General features: G+C 34.3%; 1 protein-coding gene across 8 annotated transcripts in view; it reads right to left on the reverse strand.

Moving 5' to 3' along the window:
• Positions 1 to 26,314, reverse strand: part of BBS9 (Bardet-Biedl syndrome 9) — a 383,745-nt gene that overhangs the window by 282,571 nt on the left and 74,860 nt on the right. For all 8 annotated transcript variants that reach the window (XM_064487454.1, XM_064487458.1, XM_064487457.1 and 5 more), the window contains 4 exons: positions 17,537 to 17,711; positions 10,903 to 10,987; positions 2,360 to 2,543; positions 1,569 to 1,698 (listed from right to left, as the gene is read on the reverse strand). In XM_064487454.1, coding sequence (XP_064343524.1) covers positions 1,569 to 1,698; positions 2,360 to 2,543; positions 10,903 to 10,987; positions 17,537 to 17,711 — 574 coding nt within the window. The remainder of the gene's footprint in view (positions 1 to 1,568; positions 1,699 to 2,359; positions 2,544 to 10,902; positions 10,988 to 17,536; positions 17,712 to 26,314) is intronic.

The raw sequence follows: 26,314 nt of genomic DNA on the forward strand, positions 1-26,314 counted from the left end.
GGACACGACTTATAAGTTGCATCTTGACCAGAAACTATAAATTAACTATAAATATCTGCTAAGAAGCTGTACTTTTGAGCTTCTCTCTGAGTATGGTGACTCTTGAAATAGTCACATCCCTTGTAGATAACGTATGTGTAAAGTAAGTATTTCAACTAAATGATCTCAATAAACCCTTTCTATCCATCACTATCCCATGCCCCACGTGCATAAGAAAACCACAATGACTTTTTAGTATTTAAAGATATTGGCTCCTGAGGGGCATGTAGACTATAAGCCAAGATGGGCTGCATATCCATCAGTGTAGATCTGTCTTCTTGCACCTGAGCTGTCCCTTGAGGGGCCAAAGAAAACAGCTCTTAGATGAATAGATATACTGCTAATGAGAATTAATCTCCTAGAAGAGAAATACTTGATGTTGCCCTGCTGGCAAGATATTTTTCCCGTCCTAAATCCTTCTAAGTAAATCTGATGTAAAATGTATGGTGAGTCTGAGCATTTGTTTGAACTTAAAAGACCATCTGGTGGACATTGCAAAAGCTAATCTCAAAATTTTAAGTTTTTCTTCGGATACAAAATAACTATAATTTGTGTTCAGTGAATAGCAATTCTGTTTTCTCATAAAACATGAAAAGTAACTTCTTTTTTAAAATATTCAATGTTTTAAAAAGTGTTTTTATTTTTCTAATATTCAGACTTCAGATTAACCATTAATGCAAATATAAATGGTCTTCATTGAGCTTCAACAATAATATTACACATTTGACTTCTTAAATTGGGAGGACTAATCATACCGATCAGATAATAGGTGTCACTGAGGAATTCTATATATGGTTTTTAAATGTTCAATAAAATGATCTAAATAAGCAGAATTGACTACATCTAGGAATCCATGAAGCTTTATAGAAAGTTGTGTTTCTATACATTAATTGAGATTTTGAATTCTTAAACATACTCTGAAATGCTAAAGAGTTTTTCAGGACCTTGCCTCATATACTGACAAACTAGAAAAACAACACATTTAGCTGTCTCATTTCTCTCATTTTTGATAAATATTGTAAAGTTAATGTTAAAAAAAAGAACTTTGTCTTTTATTTTAAATGTAAGGTGGCTCTATTTTAAATCTAAACTGTCTTAAACACATAATTATTAGCAATTCTGCACCATATGATATAACGAGTTCTGAAATAAGTTTTGAAGTGCAATATTTTCACAACCTAACTATAAGTGATCTCTAAGTGGGACCCATCAAATGCTTGAAGAAATCCTTTTCTATTTTAAAGAAAATAATCTATCAGGTAAACTATTTTCTTAAAATCTTTAATTTACACAGGATATCTTGCTAGAGATACTAAATAAAAATGATTAAAGATGATAAGGCTTTTTTATATCCTTATTTTCCAATAAAAGTTATATTTTAAATTATTTCCATTGTAGACATTCACACTACAATATCACTTGTCATTTTAGTAAAATCATTTTCAATTGTTTCATAAAACTTCTAGAGAATTCCTTGACTAAGGTCCTCTTTAAAAAAAAAAAAAACTGTGTGAAATTAAACCACTTACTGTAAACAGCCCACTCTTACTGCTACAGGTACATGAGGAAGTTGAGTGGCCCACTTCAGTGTCACATCCTGATAAATATGCAACATGTTATTGTGGTTTCCAATCAAAGTATTTACTGTTCCTTCGGAAACTACAGGTTGAAGACAGAAAAAGAGAATAATAAGAAAACAGTCATTTCCAACTGTATATTACATTCCTTTTAGAGGATTTATGATCCAAACTAATTCTAATGTCTTGATTTAATGCATAAAGATTTTAAGTAATAAAACATTATTTTTCAAACTCAAGCTACCAATATCAAAGAGAAAAAATCATCTTACAAATATATAAAAACTATATGTAACTATAGAAACTATAACTAGATAGTGGTCAGCATTTTTGCATTTCATCTAGACAGCATGAATTTCATTAATAACTAGCCCACCTAAGCTAATGATTTAATAGGCACTCACTACAGATAAGTCATTGTATTAGGCATTACTATGCTTCATTCTTCTTTAAAGAGTCTGATGGTTCTCTTGGAAGCATCTTGAACAGCCACATTTTGGCAAGCATTAATGTATACCTAAGGCCAATTCTACAAGTCATTTTGTACAAAGTAAAATGACTGACAAAACCAAACATGTGCTTTATATCAAACTTCTATTCAAACTTTAAAAGTTGAAATTTCCATTACATGTTCAGTATAAAACTATTTTCCTAGATGTTTAAAATATATGTGAGTGAGTTTGGCTTTTTCTGATGTATAGCCTTGACATATGAAAAAGATAAAAGAAAATCTTTCTACACACCTGAGCAATATGGGAGAAAACAACTTGGGCTACAATCAAGTTTCTTCATGAATCGAATTTGTCCATTATCCTTAAGGCAAAAAAAATTTCTCTCACCAAGAACAAAAACAGAAGATGCTGACTGATTGAAAGAGACAATACATATATCAAGGGCTTGCTCTCCAATATTTAGAGTCCAATCCACCTAAAAGGAAAACTTATTATCAACTTAGTAACTAAAAACAGAACATTTCAGTCAGTTTCACATCAGTACAATTAAGAAATACTTTACAACAAAGCAGACATAAACAATGGCTAATCTTCATTTCCTTTTTTTCCTATGGCCATATTTCCAATATTTTATAGACTGTAGTAGGTTTTGTTCCACCTCTTGCCAGATGATATTAGCTATTCAGCAGTTCGAAAACACTCATACTAGTTTAATCAAAGAGATGAAGATCTGTACATTCAAAACTATAAAACACTGATGAAAGAAATTGAAGAGCACAAATAAATGTAAAGATATGCCATGTTTATGGATTAGAGGAATTAATATTACTAAAATGTCCATATTACCCAAAGTGATCCACAGATTCAAATCCCCATCAAAATTCCAATGTTCTACTCACAAAAATTAAAAAAAGCAATCATGATATTCATACGAACCCACAAAAGATTTCCAATAGACAAAGCAATCTTGAGCAAAAAGAACAAAACTGTAGGCATCATACTACATGATTTCAACATACTACAAAACAATACTGACCAAAACAGCATGGTACTAGAATTTAAAAAAAAAAAATACATCTGGACTAATGGAGTAGAATACAGAGCTGAGAAATAAAACTGCATTTATAGTCAACTGAACTTCAACAAAGGTATCAAGAACACACAATGAAAACAGGACAGTAAATGATATCGGGAAAACTTGATATCCACATACAGAGGAATGAAAATGAAAGACTACGTCACACAAAAATCAACTCAAAATGGATTAAAGACCTAAACATAAGAACTGAAACTGTAAAACTGTTAGAAGAAAACATAGGAAAAAGCTTCCTGACATTGGTCTGGGCAACGATATTTTGGATATGACCCCAAAAGCACAGACAAAATAAAAATGCACAAAAAAGGATTGCATCAAGCTAAAAAGCTTCTGCACAGCAAAGGAAATAATAAACACTGTGAAGAGACAATCTATGGAATAGGAGAATATATTTGTAAACCATATATCCAATAAGGGGATAATATTCAAAAATACATAAGGAACTCAGACAACTCAATAGCAAGAAAACAAATAACTGATTTTAAAAATTGGCAAAGGGAGGGTATAGCTCAGTGGTAGAGTGCATGCTTAGTATGCATAAGGTCCTGGGTTCAATCCCCAGTACCTCTGTAAAAATCAATCAATCAATCAATCAATCAATCAATAAACCTAATTATGCTCCCCTCAAAAAACAGTATTAAAAATGTGGGCAAAATACCAAATTAGACATTGTCTGAAAATAAGACATGCAAACAGCCAACAGGTATATTAAAAAATGGTCAACATCACTAATCATCAGGGAAATACAAATCACAATCACAATGAGATATTACCTCATACCTGTTAGAATGGCTAGTATCAAATAGACAAGCGATAACAAGTGTTTGTGAGAATGTGGAGAAAAAGGAACCCTGTATACTGTTAGTAGGAATGTAAAATGGTACAGCTAGTATGGGAAACAATATGGAGGTTCCTCAAAAATTTTAAATAGGACTACCATATGATCCAGCAATTCCACTTCTGGGTATATATCCAAAAGAAATGAAAACAGAATATTGAGAAGATAACTGCTTTCCTATGTTCACTGAAGCATTACTCACAATAGCCAAAATACGGAATCAGCTTAAGTATCCATTAATGGATGAATGGATAAAGAAAATGTAAGATATGTATCACTATATAGATACATGTATGTGGGTAATATTGTTGTTTGGTCTTTAAAAAGAAGAAAATCCTGCCATTTGTAACAACATGGATGAACCTGGAGGACATCATGCTAAGTGAAGTAAGTCAGGCACAGAAAGATGAATACCGCATGATTGCACTTCTCTGTGGAATCTAAAAAGTCAAAATCATAAAAGCAGAGAGTAGAATTGTAGTTGCCAGGGTCTGCGGTATGAGAGAAATAAGGAGATGCTGGTCAAAGGATACAAAGTTTCAGTTTTGCAGGATGAATAAGTTCTGGAGATCTGATGTACATATAGTTATAATACTACATCATACACTTGAAATTTGTTGAGAAATCTTCAGTGATTCTAGCACAAAAAAATGTGAGGTGATAGATATTAGCTGTGATAATCATTTCACAATGTATACATATGTCAAAACATCAGATTGTGCGTGGTAAATTTATACAATTTTTATTTGTCAATTATACCTCAATAAAGCTAGAAGGGAAAAAAGGCAGGTAGTGAAGAGGGTGGGAGAACATCCCATGCAAAGTGAGCTGCCTGTACAAAAGTCCTGTCATGGAAGAGGAGGTTCCATGGCTTGTTCAAAAAAATATACATAAAGAAGTTATTTGCTCCACTGAAAATTTTCCATAAGAAAGCTGTTGTGTTTACTTTGCAAGTTAAATTTAATAACCAATAAAATCTACAGCCATATTGCTGTATATATAATGTTTTGATATAAAGATACTTTTTGAAACTATCAATATGCATGTACAGAGAAGTCATCAAACATTTGTAGTACTATAGACAGGATCTTCTACACATAAGAGCTTCTCAGGGTATCTCCATTGCTCTGGAACATGATCAATGTTTAAGAAATGTTTCTTAAAATAATGAAGAAATAAATGTAAAATGGACATGTAAAAAAGAGTTTCTCAGAATTCAGCCCCAATCAGTTAATATCAGGAAAACACAAAAAGCAAATACATACTATTTTGAAAAGCATTGGCTGACAGGCATATATTGTATACGGCAACAACAGTGAGATGGATACACAAAAGTATGCAGAAAAAGAGGAAGTAAGATAGCCCTCAAAGTTAGGCTTTGAAGCAAGACTCAACAATTAATAGATCAAAGAAGAGATACGAAAAGTCAAATTAAAGATACGTATAATTTTCATGCCATCCAGAAATGACTTGGGTATTAATCTATCTACTTTAGATTATTAAAATATCTGAAGAAGGTATGAAATCCAAATGAGGATAGTCAGAGGCAGATATCATCAATGTGTATATAAACACTATCTGGAGTAGGGAGACAGCATAGTGAATATAAGCAGATGCATTAGAGTATCTTAATCTGAATTAGGACTCAACACCAAGAAATCATTCAATTATCTCTTAGTTCAAGTGTAACTTCCCTATATGAAAAGTTTCCACTGAACACAAGATAGGAACATCAGTCCTAAAGTGGTTACATTTCTCATTACATTTAATAGCCTGGCATTCTAGCATTATTTTTCAGTACCTATAACTCAGGCTGATATGTCCCTGACTCTGAAAGATAACGATTCAGAGTAAACGGGCAAATCAAGTTTCTGAGGCCACCGGCTGAGATCTAGCCACTAAATACTTTCAGTTCACTAGGTACTGAGGGCTACTCTCTGTAACCTACCCTAGGGAAATACACCATATATTAAATTAATGAGTCTCAAAAAGCACAAAAGTTTACTAAGAACAATTATTTAAAAATTCTTCCACTTCCAGCCAAGATGAAGTAATAGGAAAAAAATCAACCATCCCACCTGAAACAACCACAACATGAACAAAATGTATGAAGCAACAGTTTAAAAAGCACTGGATAGCAGGAAACAAAGGACAGAAATCCCTTAAAAATACAAAACAAATGAAGTGAGTGGTGTAATTGCTCCATTCATGAGACAGTTTTTAGGCCATGGCGCAGGAAGAAGGAACCCAGGCAAAGTCCAGCAGATGCTCTGAGTTGAGGAGATGGAAGCTGAGAGTTCAGAAAAATCAAGGCAGCTAGAGTTCACAAGACAGCATGCCAAAGAGAGAGAGCAGTATAGGGACAGAACTCGGAGATCTATAAAGAATCATCTCAAATATGCAGCTGAGTACTTATTAGCACGTTCCTGTTGAAAACTGCTCAAAGCTAGGGAAAGAACCACCCAAAAAAATTAGCAGTAACAGTGCCCAGTATTCACATAGAGCCTGGAATGCTGCCTGTGCCCACCAGCCAGACTGGAACACCTCACAATTCAAAAGGAGCTGGGTAAAGCACTCAGAAAGGTCTTACCTCAGGAGTGGAAAATAAGTAGCCCCAGAATGAGCACTGCTCTGGTCCCACCTAACAAGACTTAAAAGCAAGACCCAAAAGGATCAAATTGTTTCCAAGTAACTTTACAGTATCCCAGTTCTAAGCTCAAGAAGAGTTATAGAAATACAAAAATATCTAGCACCCAACAAAGTAAAATTGACTATATCCTAGCATCTTACAAAAAATTGCCAAGCATGTAAAGAAACAGGAAAATGTCATCCACGATGTGAAGATAAATAAACTGAAATTGATTCAAAATTGATACAGATGTTAGAGGAAAAGGCGTAGCTCAGTGGTAAAGTGTATGTGCTTAGCATTCATGAAGTCTTGAGTTCAATCCCCAGTACCTCCATTAAAACAAACAAATAAATAAAAACCTAATTACTTCCCCACCAAAAAAAAAAAATGAAGTAAAAAAAAATTGAAAATTGATACAGATGTTAGAATTAGAAAACAAGGATATTGAAACAATTATTATAACTGTATTCTATATCTTTAAAAAGTTAAGTAGATACATGGAAGATATTTTAAAACACACAAATTGAAATTGTAGATACAGAAACTATACCAGATTGGAATTAATACCATATTAGACACTGCAGAAAAATATTAGTAACCTTGAAAACATAGCAATAGAAATTATCCAAAATCAAATAGAGAAAAAAGATATTTTAAAATAAAAAGAAAATATGTAAACTGTAGGACAACTTCAACTAGCCTAAATGTACATGTAACTGAGAGAAGAGGAGATAAGATGGAGAAAAGAAAAAATATTTCAAGGACTTGTATCTTAAAATTTCCTAAATTTCATGAAAACTATAAATTCACACATACATGAAGTTCAACAAATCCTAAGCACACACACACACACACACACAAAAAAGAATGAAAGAAAACTACACAAAGTACCTCATAAACTAATTGCTCAAAACAAGTGATATAAGAAAATCTGAAAAGCAGCCAGACAAACAAGACATAATGTACAAAGGAACAAAGATAAGATAAAAGCAGATTTCTCATGGGAACGTTACAAACAAGAAGATGGAGGAGATCTCTGCTCTGAGAGGAAGAAATCAAGATGGCAGAGTAGAAGGATGTTGAACTCACCTCCCCCAATGAATACATCAAAAATGTATCTCATGTGGAACAATTCTCACTGAAAATTAACTGGAAACTGGCAGGAAGAATCTTGTGTAACCAAAGCTAAAAGAAACATCTGCACATAATCAGGTAGAAAGGGAAGAGAAGCGAACAGATCAAGACTTGTGCCCAAGACAGGGGACTCAGAGGAAAAGGGAGAATGCACAGGCAAAAATACGCCATAGGGAGTGAGCAGTTAAAGCCACATATTGGGCACCCCAGCCCTGGGGTCCTGCATAGAGAAGACAAGCCCTCTTGGCCAGCTGGAGGGCTGGTGAGACTAACAGAAAGGCTGGAGGAAGCCTGGACTCTGCTGGGTAGGAGAGACATACTTGCTTACTCCTGAAACATGGTGGAAAGTACAAATTGGAACTGCGTGGGTAGCTGAGTGGTTTCCTGCAACCACCACTGCAAGCACCCTAGCCTGAGCAGAGCGAATGTTCCAGCCCCACTTACCTCACACTGCAGCTCCATGCTGGAGTGAGGGCTACTACAACTAGGGAAAGAACCCAGCCATGAGACACAGAGGCAGCTAAGACTCAAAGCAATGTCTAAGCAGGGAGGGGGAAGCCATTATTGATGCACACACAGGCAAAGCATCAGAAGGAGCCCAACCTCTGCCTGCAGCCACACACCCCTTTGCACACCAACAGCTTGTACAGGCCCTCTTAATCCAGCACTACTGCCTCTGAGACAAGGGTGCCAATTCCAGGAGTGGGGAGAGCTCACACTTAAAGGGAATAGAACCAGTTCAGACCCCACCCTAAGGGCTTCTGCTCCAGCAACTTGGGACTGACCCTGCCCCCCCTAGGGCAGTGATGACCACTGAACAGAGAGGAAGCCTGGTAGCTCCTTCTTCTCCAGCCCCACATCCTACCAAGGTGATATCTGCAAGCACACTCTAAGGAAAGATGTGACTTATGTTCATGTCACATCCAGCTTTCCCACCAAAAATCACTGAGCACATGCAGACTCTATAGGGATGCTTCCACATAAGGACACCTCTTCAAGATCTCATTAGCTAACTGTTCCAACTAATTTCATAGAGGTATATACCTGGGTATATATCTGAAGAAAACAAAAACACTAACTTGTTCACAACAGCATTATTTGTAATAGCCAAGATACTGAGCAACCTAAGTGTCCATCAACAAATGAATGGATAAAGAAGATGAGGTGTGTATATGTGTCTGTGTGTGTGTGTGTATGAAATGTAATATTAGCCAGCCATAAAAAAGAATAAAATTCTGCCATTTACAACGGAACGGATGGATCTAATGGTCCCTAAGTGGTTCATACTTAGTAAAAGAAGTCAGACAGAAAAAGACAAATACTGTATGTTATCACCTATATGTGGAATTTTTCTAAAAACTAAAACATACATAGAGACAAAACAGAAACAGACTCACGGATATACAAAACAAACTAGTGGTTACCAGTAGGGAGAGGGAGAAAGGGAGTGGCAAGATAGGGGTATGGAATTAAGAGTTACAAACTACTATGTATAAAATAGATAAGCAACAAGGATATTTTGTACAGCACAGAGAAATACAACCATTGTTATGTAATTAAAAGGAGTATAATCTATAAAAAATATTGAATCACTATGTTGTACACCTAAAACTAATATAATATTGTAAATCAACTTTATGTCAGTTAAAAAAATAGGCAATGGAGCAATATCTCAAAGTATTAGAAGGAAAAATCAGTTAAACTAAAATTTTGTAACCAAAAAATACATTTTCAAACACAAAGGCAAAAATACTTTTTCAGAAACATAAAAACTGAAATAGTTCATCACTAGTGGACACACACTGAAAGAAAGGTGAAAGGAAGTCCTTCAGGAGAAAGGAAAATGACACCAAATGGAACTATGGGGCTACATATATTAATCAAGAACACCAGAAATGGTAACATCATGGCTAAATATAGGTATTTTTCTTATAATTTGATCTTATTAAAAGATATTGACTAAATAAAATTAATAACAATGTAGTGTGAAGTTTTATAGTATATGTAAAATTAAAATACATGACAATAGCACAAAGGCTGGAAGGTGAGAAACAGAAGTATGGTTCATATACTATATATGAAGCAACATAATATCACCTGAAAGTAAACCAGTCAAAGATATATATTATAAACTCTAAAGCAACCACTAAAATAACGAAACAAAGCACTCTGGCTAATAAGCCAACAAAGATAAAATGATTAACAAAAATGTAAAAGTCAATACACTTGCTCAAAATAAGTAGTAGCTATAGCTTTCAAGATCTATCTAACTCCAAAGTCTATGCTTAAACTATTATTAGTATGCTGCCTACAAATTCTGTGCCAAGTTGTTTCACATTATATTTGTGCTGTTTGACCTTTTACTACCAATGAGAAAATGTTTTCATCTCATTCTTTACTATTTCCAAGTTAGCCTTCTTTTCTACCATCTCCCTTAACTTCTGTATCCTAATATAGAAAATTAGTCTTCTCTGATATTACTTCTTTATCATTCTAAATTCCACATTATTTCTTCATGTCTACTGCATCTATCCTTCTCAAATTCACTTTACTCTTTCCATCATAATCTTCAGTTCCTTCTAACCTTTTGCCTTCCTGTCCACAGAGGGTATCAGGATAAGGAAGAGTCCACAATCAGCATCTATTCCCTAATTTCCAATAAATTGAGAATTTATCATTTACAATTTTTCATCAAACTACTTTTCAAGTTATCTTACTTACACCATTGAGCTAATTTTATTTTTGCAGGCTGTGAATTTTCATCTTTTACTTATATATTTCATCACATGCCTTCCAGTAGCAATCTTTTTGCCTATTAAAGGAATTTTTTTTCATTTTTCTGTTTTTATTCTATTATTTTATAATCACGTCAGTTAAAAGTGATTCCATCTGGACATCTATAATCCTAGTGGTACAAGTCTATAGTCTAGTATATTATGACCATGACTAGACATGTGTTTTCATTGCTCAAAAATAGCCAACTAAATTCTTTGATCATTGATATAATCTTAACATAGAAAAGAGAAGTGGCTGAAATGGATTTTTTAATTTTCTTCCCAGGAATTCTTATTCTGAACAAATATCTGTGATTAGATATAACATTGTTAAAATTTCATATATTAAAAAAAAGGCCTTACAACCAGTCTTTTTCCAGAACCAAGTTTTTGCTGCTCAGTCTCTTGTCTTTTATCTGCATCTGTTGCAAAAGCAAGTACTTGGTACCTATTTGAGAGACATGGAATAATAGTAAGTGACTTTACAGTTAAAAAGTATAAATTATTTTAAACTTTAAAAGCACATAATCTTAATATAATTTAAATAAATAAATAAGTGCACATTATCTACAAGCCTTATGAATCACTTTTTCTTTAATTTTAAAAATTGTAAAATTAGCAATGAATTCTTATTGAATGATACTGTGACATTAGACTATGTAAAACTATAATGATAGAGAAATTATAATCAAATATCCCAAAATTCAATATTAGGAGAATAGCTCTGCCAAATATCAAAGCACTTCTATTAGAATTTTATGTGATAACAATACCAAGAAAGAGTTAGCATCAAAACACCAAATTAAAAAGTAATAATAATAATAATAATGCAAAGCAACCAAAAATAATAGAAATCATTAATACATAATCTATGGACCCCAGAAAAACTGAGTTTAATTCCCAGCTAAACCACTAACTAGTTGAGTAAATTTTTAAAAATTAATCATTCTGTGCCTTAACTTTCCCACCTATAAAATGAGAATAATAATCTCTAACTCAAACATTGTTACAAGAATTTTAAAATAATTTAGTGCCTAGTACAGTATCTGTTATATATTAGGTCCCTAATTATTGATTGATAGATTGACAAACAGATACAGATTTATATACACATAGAGATCACCTATTAATTTATTTGAATAAGTTCTCAATAATGGACATTATGAACATTATGACTTTCTATAAATATCTTATAGCTTTTATTTCAATAGTAACATTTAGTTAAATCAATCTTAAAAACAATTTATAAATACCATTCTATTTTTACATGATTAATTTAGACAATAAAGTTTAAATCCCCTTATTTCCCATTAATTAATGGTATATTGTTAGAGTAATAATCCTACTCAAAATGAAGAAACTTCAGGCTCATAGATTCCTTTCCTTTATTCAATCAAAACACCTTGCATTGTTCTTCAATAGCTAAGAAGAAAATTAGTAAATAGATATATTCAGACATTTCATATTGTCCAAGAGAAAGATGTCTGATGGTGTGAACACCAGGGGCCTAAATGAATAAAGGCAGTGTGGAATATATCAATAAGGACTGAAATGTACACTGGTATTCAAATGTCATGTAACAACTCTTAAAGCATCCTACCTCATTCAGGAATACTTCATTTGTAAAAAGCCTCCAATTTTCAGTGGATGCTGAATAACTATGAATTAAGATAGACTTTGCAATGCATTCACGAAAATTGGTCTTACAGTTAGCTTAATGTATATAAATTTCATTCATTCAATAAACATATAGTAGAGATCTCATATAGGCATTAACAAGAGGAAAAACTATCATATGGTCTATATCCACCAGGACCTCCCAAAGTAGTTGTGGAGATTCATATACAAACAAATAAGTGTAATCCATAGTGCCCTGTGCTAACAGAAGGTATGCATATAGTATTAAGGGAACATGGTGGCAGAAACAGGTAATTGGGCTGGAGGAAATATAAATGTTCTTGGTATCAGTTCAGGAGGAGAAAGCTAGGTTTTAAAGAATGAGTGAAAACTCGGCACGCTGTTAAAGAGGTAAAAGGCATTACAGCAAAGCAAACAGCACATGCAAAGGCATGCAGCAGTAAAAGAGACATGAAAGGCCAGGGCAAGAGAGAGGCATGGTAGAGAGGAATGAGTCATGGGAAATGAGACAATAAAGGTAGGAGGGTGAAGATCTCAGCCTTGTAAAACCATACTAAAAAATTCCATAGGAAGTTGCAGCAAAAGTCTCCATACCATCTGAGACTGACTTCCAACATTTCTAAGTCTCTAAAAGTGCCAAATAATTAGACCTCACATTTCAACCTCCGAATAGGATTGTTTTACTCTTCCCAGTTTGTAGCAGCAGAAATAGTATGCACCAGTGACTAGAACATCAGCCCAGAGCTGGTTTTGCTATGGATTTAACCTCAGGCAATTAATAACATAGGCAGTTCATTTCCTGTAGACACCAGCCTACTACTGGAGGATGATACAGATGTTAATGAGATTGTTACAGAAATCCAAAGCTCTTGAGCTGTTTGAAGCTTCTTGTTAACAAAGAGCTATTACTTCATTTGAGGAATAAGTGAACCCCTAAAGTGGCCTCATTAACATGAAAACAGCAAGCAGAGACACAGCCTGACTCCTGATTTCTAAATCGGACCATTTCTCTTCCTGGAGGACAACTCAGAATGAGTATTGTATTACTAAACGTAACGGACAATAAATTAAGATGATGACAAACTTACAATAGCATCTATTTTATGGTTCTTCCTTAAATCCTCTTAACTGTGACCAATAATGTACATGGAAATCTATTTCCAAAACCAAACAATTCCAGGCAGACTTGAAAATTCTGAAATTCTGAAAATTCTGAAAGAAAACACTTGGTTTTTTTTTTTCTTACTACTCAAGTGCTCAGTGATATAAGCTAAAGAATAAAATGCCCTTGTTGAGACGGCTGAAAGAATAATCAGGTCCAATGTAATAAGATTTCATGAAAGAGTGTCATACATGTTTCTCAGAACAGAAAGGCACTAATCACAAATACAGCAAGTCCAAGTGAACAGTGGTGCTTTTTGACCCAATAGCAACAAACGCTTAACAGGTCCTGTGGAGCACCAGTGACAAGCTCAATCTATAATTTAGTGCTCTTCTGTATCACATCATAAAAACAGCAGCAAGTAACTAAAATATGCATTGAGGTGTCACAGAACACAAAAGTAAACCCTCCAAAATCATTTATTTTCAAATGAAAAATAGCTGTCACCTCAAAAAGTGCCAGGAGATTTTAGAAGTTTCATATTTAACCTGGAGAACTCTACTAGAAATGGAAGCTCTGGATACAGAGCATTACTATGTTCTTTCCAACAACAGCTAAAACATTCTTGATTATGCTAGGGATAACCATTTTCCCTGAAAGATGCCAGTAACAAAACAGAAGTTTTCCTCATAAAATTTTCACTCCTTCATCAAGATCTCGTTAAGCATCTACTTTCAGCGAGGTACAATGCTAGGCACTTCAGAGGATACAAAATCCCTGCCATCAAGGAACATTCAGCCTAGTCAAGGAGAAAAACATGTAAATACGTAATATCAGTGAAAGTGGGAATAGTGCTTCCGGAAAGCAGTGAAAAATTACTCTGAATTGAGAAGGAGGAGATGCTACTAACAGAGAGGTCAGGGAAGAACTGAATGGGGAGCAGGGAGGCTTCATAATTTTCATTTGCAGAGAAGGAAGGAAGAGCATTTCAGACAGAGTACAGCATGGGCAAAAGAGAAAGAGAGAAGCCCTGAATATACATGGACGACACCAAATATTTCAACTTGTCAAGAGCTTAAGGCTAGTGAAGAACACAGTCTTCTTTCTAAAATATTATCCATTAAATTCAACAAACACATTTTAAAATACTGATTTAAAGCCTTTTGTCTACTTAGCAACACATTAGGAGCCACTGCAAGGGTACAGGGGAAAGTGTATAGTAAAGAGGAGAGGAAGACAAAACTCATGGCACAAATATTTCTTCAGGAAGCCTCCTTAGGTTCAACTGTTACTTAAAGGTGTCACCTCTAGGCGTCCTTAGTGTCCTGTGCACAGCAATGCTATAGCCTGTATCATAATGAAAAGAAACAGGTGATTTGCTACCTCCCCCACTTGCTGGCACACTGCTGGAGGACAAGAGACAGATCATATCTGACTTTGCATTTCCAGTACTCGGCAGTGTGTGGCACAGAGAAGCCTCTTGAAAAATGTTTGCTGAATGAATGATTGAACCAAAGAAATGATTATTTCTTTAATGAACAAGTACTTAAAACAGATTCTGCCCTCAGGAACCTGATAATGCAAAATATACTCGGGAACATTTTAACACAATACAGAAAAGCAATATATAATATTGTGCAAAAATCAGTGTTTTAGACAATAAGATATCGAGGAGGTGAAAAAAAGGAGGATATTTGAACCAGTTAATTTTAAAAATGCCTTCCAAATCTGAAAGTCCAGTTAATAGAGGTAAAAATGGGACTGGATTATACACAGTACTTAATGTCATATAAGAAGGTTTAGATTTTTTTTAATGGACAACGAGAATTATTCCAGCTTAAAGAGGTGTTTAAAAAGAATAGATATAAGAAGGGCCCTTCAAAGTCTAGATTAGAGGTAAGAAAACCGAAATCCAAGAGAAAAAATAAAGGCCTGAATGCCAGTGGGAATGGGAAGGAAGGGCTGAATAAGAGGGAAAAAAGTAGAAACGTCACGGTTTATTGACTAAATAATTCTGACCAGCGAAGGAAAGAAATGGAGAATAAAAGACGATCCAGTTTAGATAAACATGGCCAAGGAAATGGTGGTACCTAAGCCCCTCCACTAGCGGAAAAAAAAAAAAAAAAAAAGGTAAATAATTCTCTCACTTCAAAAGAGAAACAACACTCAAGTGTGTCCCTGAATTAGAATCACCTGAAGTATGTACTTGCAATGACGATTTCTGGGTCTTTTCCCTAAACCTACTAAATCAGAATCTGTGGATTCGGGGGTTGGGAATCTACAATTGTGCATTTTATAAAAGAATGTTCAGGTGATTTTTATGCACACTAAAGTTTGAGACTCACAACTTTCTCTAGTTCCTATCTGAACATAACTGATCTGTTTTTAAAGTAATTAAATACCAGTATCAAAAATGAAAAAGAATTATGTCTTAAAAGCCTTTTCTACTAACTGATTACACTTTAACTGATTATAAATAGATTTAATGAAGCCTCCAAGGAACAAACTTACAATATTCATGCTTTCTTCCATCCTAAATTACACCAGTGATTATCATTTAATCTATTAAACTTGAAAGTGTATATAGATACAACATACTACTTAATGTTATAAACCCTCTTGATTGTCATCATTTCACAATAATTACATATCCCATGCATTTTTACCATTACAAAAGATCTACATAATAAATAAAGTGCGTATTTTGTAATCTAGGTGGAGATGAATTTAATAGATTGGTATTTTGGAGAATTACCACAGCTAAAACAGTGTGAGGTTAAACTTACACATTAAGAAAACCTACACATTGCTTCCTCATCCAATTACTCCTGGAGTTATCACCAAATTAATTCCTATGCACATATCTCAAAGAGTAAGTCATGGCACATTCAAATCTTTGTATTGTGACCCCAGTGTAACACTGCTAGTATCACACTACTTGACAAGAGTTGAGTCACAGAACTGGGTGGAAAGCTGAAAAGCAGATCTTTCCAATATTGCTTAAGTTTTGTCAGGCTTGAATGAATTATTTAGATATTTTTCTCAGCCTCTCAAAATAATTATAATATTTTATCTATTACCAGTAGCAGTGCCACAATTAGTTCACCTCCTTTGGCCAAGAGCCATAGTTGTTGTAGACGGAATATGACATAATAATATATTACCACCATCAGTTCACTTCTGCTTAGTCATAAACATTTGCTTATTTTCAGAGTTTTGAATCCCAGGTGCCTTAATAATAATTCTTAAAAACATAGATTATCTCTTATGAAGGGAAAACTACATTAACTTGCTCTATACACAATATTAAAACTTAAAGACAAAAATTTACAGCTCTTGCCTGATAAATTTATATTTTCTTCCTGCCTTGGGAAAAATCATGTGGCCAAAAATAATACTGAAAAAGCTATAATGATGTGTTGCTTAGATTTAAAGTTCTAAATGCTGCCATCAGTAAGATAATACAATTACTGAAGTTATTGTAATCCTCCAAGTCTATTTCTTTTCCCAAAATGGATTTCTACTTTTGTCTCTCGTTCTCCCAACAAAAACCACAGCCTTCAAAAACTCAAAATGATAATTTTTATTGAAATTTAGCTGGTAGAGGAGAAAAGTGTTCTCTCAAACACAATTCATGAAAATCAGTAAGAATTTCTAGCAAAAAGTATAAGCTGTTTTCATAGGATCATTTTCATACTTCACTTATGTGAATCATTCTTTTAAAAGCATTCATAACAACACTTCTATTTCTTGCCAGTATTCTTCCTATGTCACATATATTCTTTTTTTGTTATAAAATCATTCTACATATGTATTTGTATCTGGATTTTTTTTCACTCACACTGTGTTTTAATATTTATAATTCAGGGAACAATCACAATAATTGTTGAGCATTTTCCATGGGGTGGCAACTTGACATACACTTAATGCTTTTAACAAGTTTGTCAAAATAGCCATTATTACTTCCTTTATAGGAAGTAAAATATAAGATACTGACCATTAAACAGCTGTGAGTAGCAAAATCAGGATTCCAACCCAAGTCTGCTTCTCTCCAAATCCTTCCTCTCAATCTCTGCACTATACTGCCTTCCAAATATGTTATGATATGTAAATGATATCCTCTAAGTCACCACAATTACAAAGAAACCAGTCTCTTTTTTTATTTGCAATAATATTCAAAGTTCTTTGTGGAAAAGAATTTATCAACAGCACACACACCAAAAATCATGATTCCAAAGGTTCAACTTCCAAACTTACTTGTAACTTTCAACTTGTTGGCAGGAAGAAACAGTAATGAAGGAATCTGTACGGGAACTGTAAGCAAGAGGGCCAGGTAAAAGAGAACCAGGGAGAAATCTCCCAAAAGCATAGCTTTCCTGCTCAAACACCATCAGCATCCCATCCATAGACTGGATACAAATTAAATCTCGACCTAAAAAAGAATTAGAGGAAATTAGGTGACCTATTCTTTTTATAAATGTAATGGTTTTATTTAATTTTTTTTTGGGGTGAATTAGGTTTATTTTTAGAGAGGGTACTGGGGGTTGAACCCAGGACCTCGTGCATGCTCAGCATGTGCTCTACCACTTGAGCTATACCCTCCCCACTTATAATGGTTTTAATTTACCACTATTCACCACAAATATTTGCCAAGGGGCAAAATGAGCAGTTTAAATTTTAAATTGCAAACTGATAAAGATATCAGATTATTGTACGTCAGTATATATATACATTTCCCAATTTCTTAATTATTCAGATGTCAATAATTTTAAATACATTTATTTTAATTTACTTGAGCTAAAATCTCTAGCTCAAGATAATCCCTGAGATCAACTCTTTGCAAGATATTATTTTTACCAAAATCAGAAATTATTGCAAAACCAGAAATAACTGTTCTGCATGAGCTTAATTCTCTTCTTCATAGTATGTCAGCCCCATACTTTCAAATGGTTTAGGTATCAAACACAGCAGGCCAAATCCATAGACATGTGTTAAGCACCCAGTTTTATACAAATCAGTGTTCAGCACCGCTGACAGTGAAAACTACTACTACTGAAAAACACTAATCACTGATTGCCATAAACTATAGATTGATTTTGAAGTGTCTTCTGTTATTAGTCTATTAGTATTAACTACAAAATTCATAGTTCTTAAAATATACTGAAATGATGATAATGATGATGATTTCTATGGGACAGTATAGTATCCCTAATCTGAGAAAAATCTAGTGACTGTAATTTTTCATGTTCTGCTAGGGTGATTAGTGTATCCTATAATGTATTATATAGGGAAGAACTATGTCAAAGAAAAATTAAGCTACTCACTGAAGAAATAAATAAAAAGTCAATCTTCGAATTAGTCTTCTCTAACTCATATTTACCATATATAGTAAGTCCTGTAGTAACTATTCCATATTGAATATCAGTGCCAATGTAGTATAAATTTTGAAATGTAAAGAATATTTTGCTCAAAAAGATATTAATTGCATAGAAATGGATGACACTCTTATTGTTTCTAGCTATGGACACAAAGGCAATTTTAAAAAATTTTAAAAAAGAAGTTGCCAAGGAGTTTTTTAAAAAAGAAACAATTGGGATTTTGCAGTGTTTATTACTGCAATATACTCTACCCCATCTTGATTGACTCAATAGATTTAATAGTTTGAGAGATACTTCAGGTCGAATATTGTCTTAGCATATGTTCACTAAAACCACATCTGAAGCACTCTGGGATCTCTAGAGAGAAACAGATTGTTCATACTAATGCCGTTTTGAAGAATATTTTCTCTATGTTCAGATTCTTTTACAATGCATAGTAGGTTTTGCAGTCACTGTTTTAAGATTTTTAATCTATTCTTTACCTGCTATGCTTATTAAAGATTTCCCCAAAAAGGTATGATATGTGTGCATGCTGTGTGTGTATGCATGCTGTACAAGTGTATTCACAGAGGTATATTTAGATAGAGCACTTGATTTATCCAGAATTTAACTATTTAGCAAACTTCCTGTCTGTACCCAGCAAAAATGAAAAAGTATAACCATGCCTCTATAAATAGTTAAAATAGACACTGCAAAGACTTTGTAATGAAAATCATGCAACTTTTTGGGTATCAATTCTTATTTTAATTACGGTACTAACAATTGTAGTTCTCCTAACAAGTTACTGATATTCCAGGAGCTTCACCCTCCTCATTTGTAAAATGAATGTATGTGCATCAGAGTCCTAAAGTTAGAGATAGACTTAATAGTCTCTAATACTGTATTACATGCATAAAACATACAATAAGCATAGTACATCATAGCATTATTATGATGGTTATCATTACCTGCTTCCCCAGCCCGGAGAAAAGAAAATAACAAATTAGAAAAGGTATGAGGATACTGTGAACAGTGACAGCTATGCCCTAACAAAAAGACAATAGAACATCTATAAACTATGTATCAAATAATTCAAAAAAGAATAACAGGGCTCAGCTTAGGAACAATTATTAGCCCTATATGTCTCAAGAAGAGAAATGTCGTATTATAATGTACTAGGAGTTAGTAAATGAATTTAATGCATTTTGGTATATATAGCTCAGTCATTTGCAGTAAAGAACTTGTGGCACAGATACTAACCAATCCCCAATAGCCATATTTTCTGACACATGGCCATCCAGACAAAATAAAGCCTATATGTCCAGGCCTCTATTACAGACACATCATATGATTACTTTCTTGTCAATGAGATGGGAGCAGAATAATATGTATATTCAGACATATCCTTAAAAGGACTGAGTATGCACCCCCTTCCCATCTTACCAGCATGATGGTAGGGCTGGAATAGCTATCTTAGCTTCAGAGACAGAAGCAGTATTGAGAACAGTAGAGCCTCTTACCAGTTCTGGACCACTTTATCTCTAGGTGGTTAAATATGACAGAAATAAACATCTTCCTTAATTAAGTTGGGTCTTTATTAAAGCAATCAAACTTGTACCTTAAATAACACAGAACTTATCTGAGCTTAAAGATCCATTCAGCTTTGAAGAAATCCTATATTTGTATATATATATATATGCATAATTACCATCAAACCTTAATTAATGTAAATCATAAAGTTGGACTCTCTCACTTGTAAAGATGTTAATTGGAAGACAAAATGATCAATTAAGAGTTTTGATCTGGATTGTAGAATAGAGAGGAAAATGAGTGATTGCACAGAGTGATGTATATTTGGGACCTATGTGTTTATGTGTCCTTCTTTCCTTAAATTATAGAATAAAATACATTTAGAAAAATGAAAACAAAAAAAGATCCATTCAGCTTTACTGACTCTTAAAATTCAGTTTTACTTGACTGGATCCTAGTATCAAAAAACAATCATATATAGAAGACATTGGAACAACTGGAGAAATTGGAATATGACAGCATGTTAGATAACATTAGGAATTGTTAATTTTCCTAAATGTGATCATGATATGGTGATTACCCAATGTTCTTATAGGGAGTTGTGCACTGCAATAGTTAGAAGTGAAGTGAGTGGGAAAGACCTGTAACTTACTTTCAAATGGCTCATCAAAAAAAGTATGTGTATACATGTATATACATTTACAATTGTTGACTCCAAATGGTGGAAATATGGGTGTTCCTGTTACTTTTTCTGATATTTAAATTTTTCACAATAAAAACATAGACAAAGTATTCAAATATATTCCTTTTGTATACAAACGCACTTTTTTAACCATCAAGGAGGGAACTTAGCATTAGCAAATTATGTGGGACCTAGGAGAACTACAAATTTAACCTTAATGAGTCAAGAATCAAAGGCAGAAGAAATCCAATCAATGAAACATTTATGCAATGACCTTGACTTATGGAGGAGGATATTACTGTAATAAAATATACTCTCTGTATTATTATAGAATGTGAGGTAAGGGCATGTATACTTCCAAGAAGAAGTACCAGTAAAATGTGAGTTCATTTCAATATGTTGAATGTCATTGAACAACAAATCTTCAGTCTCCCAAAGAAACTTAAGGAACTGGTCCTCAAAGTGTAGCTCCCAGACCACCAGCATCAGCATCATCTAGGAACGTCTTAGAAATGCAAATCCTAGGGTCCCACTCTAGATCTACGGAATCAGAAATTATGATGTTAAGGCCCAGCAAGTCTAGACTTAAATAAGCCCTAGAGGCTATCTGATGCATGCTAAAGTTTGAAACCACTGTCTTCACATGGTATGACAAAGAGCTAGAGCTTGAAGGAAAGTTGAGCCCCAGAGAAAACTTGGCTCCTTAGCATGATATATGAAGTCTTATTTCCTGAAACTCTAGCAATATAGAGGAAAGTACTTAATATACTGTAACATCCACATGGGCTGCCTCTAGAGTCAGATAATCTGAGTTTGAGTCCAGCTCTATCAATTATTAGCTGTGAGTTTGGGCTCAAGTTTTCTTACCTGCAAGACAGTGTACCTACCTTAGTCAGCTGTTGTGAGAATTAAATGAAGTAATATATGGAAGCAGGTGGTAAACAGTGCATCATATTATTATCCTATAATTATTTTCTAAGTCTTGTACTACATGTTGTATTAATATTTAACCACTTGTATTAATATTTAACCACTTGCTATTCCTACACACATTATGATGGTGCATACTTCCTTGTTTTTGCCTACATTATTACCTTTCCCCAAAAAACTTACACTTTTCTTCTCCTGGTATAATGAACATTTGCTGGATGCCTCCCAGTCATCCCTTCCCCTGTCCTCCCATATTCAGCCATGAGACTTGAACGAGACTGACTTCATCCTAAGCTTGAGGGTAAGTAGGCCCTGACTTACGTAAACTAATTAGTATCCCACTAGTCACAGTGCTTGGTTAGGGATGGTTATTTACAGCCAATGAAAGAAACTAAGTTCCTAAACTGAGCTGAAACTAGAGAAAGACTTACTCTTCCCCCTGGGGAGTAATATGTGAGGAGGATAGGGTCTGGAATCACAGAAGCCATTTGGCTTTTACCAGGGTGCAGTTAAAAGAGAGCCATGGAAGACACTGTTTGAGCCAGTGCATCAAGCCTCACTTGGAGCCAAACCCACTTGTGAACTTTACAGGCAATAAATTCTCATAAATATTGAAGGTGAGCTGGGTCTCTGTCCCTGAAATAAGGAGATCAACCCATTTGTCCTCTGAGAGACATCACAGGCTTTATAAAGCTCATGTCTTCCCAAAAAAACCTTCTCTTTCCCCCTTGATTACCCTCCATCTGTGATCCCAAAAAGCCCCATCCTTACTTCCATCTTACAGCTAATCATCAATTGAAATGATCTGTTTCTGTGTCTCTCATTCACCCTAGGTTAAACTCAAAGGCAGGAAGGTATATCTTACTCATCTTTGTAAATCCAACAATTAGAAAATGTCTGGCACATGGGAGATACATTAATAAATGTCTATTGAGCTGAAGTAAACTAGGCAAAATAATTTATTCATCTGCAGATCAGATTGGCTGAGACTTTATTCTATGTGTTTCACATACTGCATTTTAAGCACATTAAAAATTCTTTATTTATTACAATCCTGGCTGCTGACGTTTAGAAAAATGTAAGGATCAATCCAAAACATTACTCAAAAATAAATAAATAAATCCTTCAAATCACTGTTTTGGAAGCCATTTCAGAATACATACCAAAGGCTCCCCTTACAGATAATGGGAATAGAAAGAACAGTCCAGAGAAGCCATGGGAGTTTTGCAGTTCTAATAGAACAGAGCCAACAAGAAGCCTTCATAAAAGTGATGGGATTTCAGGAGCTATTTAAATGACCCCGCCATGAACCATACTCAGAGAATCCTTACCACATCCTCAGTATTATATTAGAAGCCATAAGAAATACAGAACAACAGCAAGTAACTACTATTGCCATTTACTGAGCACCTGTTATATTACCACCTTTGTGCTGAATATTTACCCAGTGTATCAGCTATAATCTTAATAACAGTAGTCCCATTTTACACATGAAAAGACTGAAACTCACAGAGCTTAAATAATTTGTCTAATGCCAAATAGTTTTAAAATGACAGCTAGTACTCAAATCAGAATCTAACTGACTCCATTGTAGCATACATGATCCCTGGGAGGCTCCATTATACCACACTGGACCCATTTTTTAAAGTAACATAAATTAATACATGAAATATAAATGATGTGAAACAGACTAAGTCTTAGAAAATCAGAGCTTCATTAGAGTAAACTTCCTGGGAAAGGTTTCATGAAAGAGGTAGAATGTATCCTATCTCTCAACTGAGAAGGCTACCTAGACTGAGAAGGGTAGGTAAAATGAATAGGGATCAAAGGAAAAAGCAGAAATAATTTCTGCAAGAGAAAAAGAATATATCAGAAAAAGATACAGAGGCAGTTAAGCTTGATCCAGTGCAACGATCAAGTTTTACCAACAGAGAATGAAATGTAAAAGCAACAGATTGAAAAGATGTCAAAATCTTAATGATGCTTCCTCAAAAATTATGCCTAAACTATAAGAGAAAAATATCTTTTAAAGTTAAAATAATTAGGAAGGTTGGAGATTTCATCAGAACTTAAAATCTGGATGTTTATCTCATTAATCTTAATTAACCATGATGAGAGAAAAATAAATGTTGTGATTTGAAATATTATTTGCAAGATCTAGGAACAAACTGACAAAGACGCTACCAAAACCATTTTGAAAGAATTTTGGAAATCAGTATTTTTCATTTCCAAAGGCAAAGAATAATTTTTATGCCTGTGGGGATGGGTGGATAGAGACAGGAAAGTTCCATTAAGGCAGCCTCGTGAAATGAATATTTATTAGTGTGTCTCATTTCCTGGTGTTAAAATATCATATAGTCACAGCTTTAACATGATGCATAAACTGGTAATCAATTACATGTTGAATTGACTGCTCCATTAACAGTTTTCTCTACTAAATTATGGTCTATTCACTAAAATGGTGTGTAGCAGTGTTGGGGTGGGTGAGTGTGTGTGTGTGCGCGCATGTGCGCGCGTGTGTGTGTGTGTGTGTGTGTGTGTGTGTGTGTGTGTGTGTGTTCCCGTGTCCATCCTCATGATCAGTTCTTTCCACCATGCATGACCCAGAGCATTTTCCATCATTCATCATTATAGCAACAAGGGCCCCGTGGAGGGTAGTTCTGAATACCATTTCCTCCATTTCTCTGCTGTCTTTCTCTTCCTGTGGAACCTATATAGCAGAGTAAGTGGAGTGGCATACATGAAAGAAGACTACCATTACTCAGCATGCAACATGTTTTCTGAATCTCTCTATGCTCATATTTCTTTTACAAACTGAGTAAAAATACAAGTGAAGAAATGCAAACGTGACCTGTGGCCAAGCATATATTGCAGTTCAGCATGCAGCTGTCAAAAATACTTGGTCTTTCTCCAAGTCTGAGAAACACATGAAAAACAGCTGTATAGGTAGTCAAAAAAGCAGACAGGAAACATCAAGAGACTGATACATAAGAACAGAAGAGTCCAAAAGTCTGTGGAACTTCCGCTTGTTTTACGCATGCACAGAAAAAATTTTGTTGTTGTTGTTGTTACAGAAAAACTGAAACACTAACTTTTTAATCTTTATTGCAAACCTAACTCAAAAATGATACAAGTTTGCTATGAGCAAGGACATAAAAATGTTCACAGTAGGATTTCAACAGATACTGACTTAAAAACAAATGGTAGATGGATTTCTAGAGTTTGCAGGATTGCTGTTTTGCCATCAAATATCATTTTTGTATTTTTTAATGCATACCATCATAGAAATAAAACTATCATTGTTTTGAGATACATGCTACTTTGGGGCTGTGATTAATGATTAATAATTGGTAATTAGAGGAATAAAAGAATAGCTAGCTTCTTATTAATCTCTCCCTCATATTCCTTTTTGTTTGAGCATTCTAAAAGCAATGTCTAAAAATAATGCAATGTTCAAGTAGATTCTAAGTTTAAAAACTTAGTTATAAATAAATAAATAAAATTTATTTAAAGCCTTAAGTAAACAGAGGAAATCAACAAATATGATACATGTGTTGAGCTAAATAGCTAATATTTTAAAATATATACCAGGGGAAAATTATACAAATTCTCAACTATTATTCAAGTGTTACCCCAATAAATAACTTCATGAGACTAATTACTTTAAGACTCAAGAAAATAAAAATTAGGCCTATATACTAACTTTTCCTATGAACTTGCTTTTTGACATTTTAATGTGTCTCATTTTAACAGGAACTTTAATAGCCTTACAAAGACCACTAGTGTGTGTTCCGCCAAGCCATTTATCACAGCTTTCCCCCAAAACTGTGAACAAGGTTAATAACATATTATAAAGAAATTACAACCATTCATTAAATTAGCATTACATGTGATGCAATACAATGTTAGAGTTTAAAAGAAGGCCCTACACATTATATTATCACTTGCATGCACAAAATGTTGGGTGAATTACTTTGTCAGATGGAATGATCATGAAAGGTTTGATAACATTCTCCAGAATTCACATTCATTCAACAAATTCCACATTCACTCACTGTACCTCATATGTGCTAATAAGAGAGACAGTTGCTACCCTCAGAAAGTTCACTGAATATGGGAGTTACAACAATATAAGAACAGAGGCATACTAAAATAATTTAAAAGGCTATGGTAGCATGATTAACAGTATCTAGAAGAATCAAGAAAATCTTCAAAACAGAAACAACACTCAGGTTTTGCAGGCTGAGAAAGTTTGCCAGACATTCAGAGAAGCAAAAGCAGAAGGCACACCATTCACAGAGACATGGATTATAGGGTTATAAGAGAGGTATGTTTGAAGAGGAGTAAGATCAGCAAACTCTGAGGGAGGGCGCTGTATGGAGGGAGATACTGCTGATGAAGATGGCAAGCATGCTCATCAGAACTGATGGGAAAGCCACAACTTGAGACCAGATTTGCTACAACCTTATTTTAGCACTGAAAGTTCTATCAGTTTCCTCATCTGTAAAGCAATGGTATGAGGAGAAGACTAGATGA

The sequence above is a fragment of the Camelus dromedarius genome, chromosome 7 (assembly GCF_036321535.1).
Source record: "Camelus dromedarius isolate mCamDro1 chromosome 7, mCamDro1.pat, whole genome shotgun sequence".
Classification (NCBI taxonomy): domain Eukaryota; kingdom Metazoa; phylum Chordata; class Mammalia; order Artiodactyla; family Camelidae; genus Camelus; species Camelus dromedarius.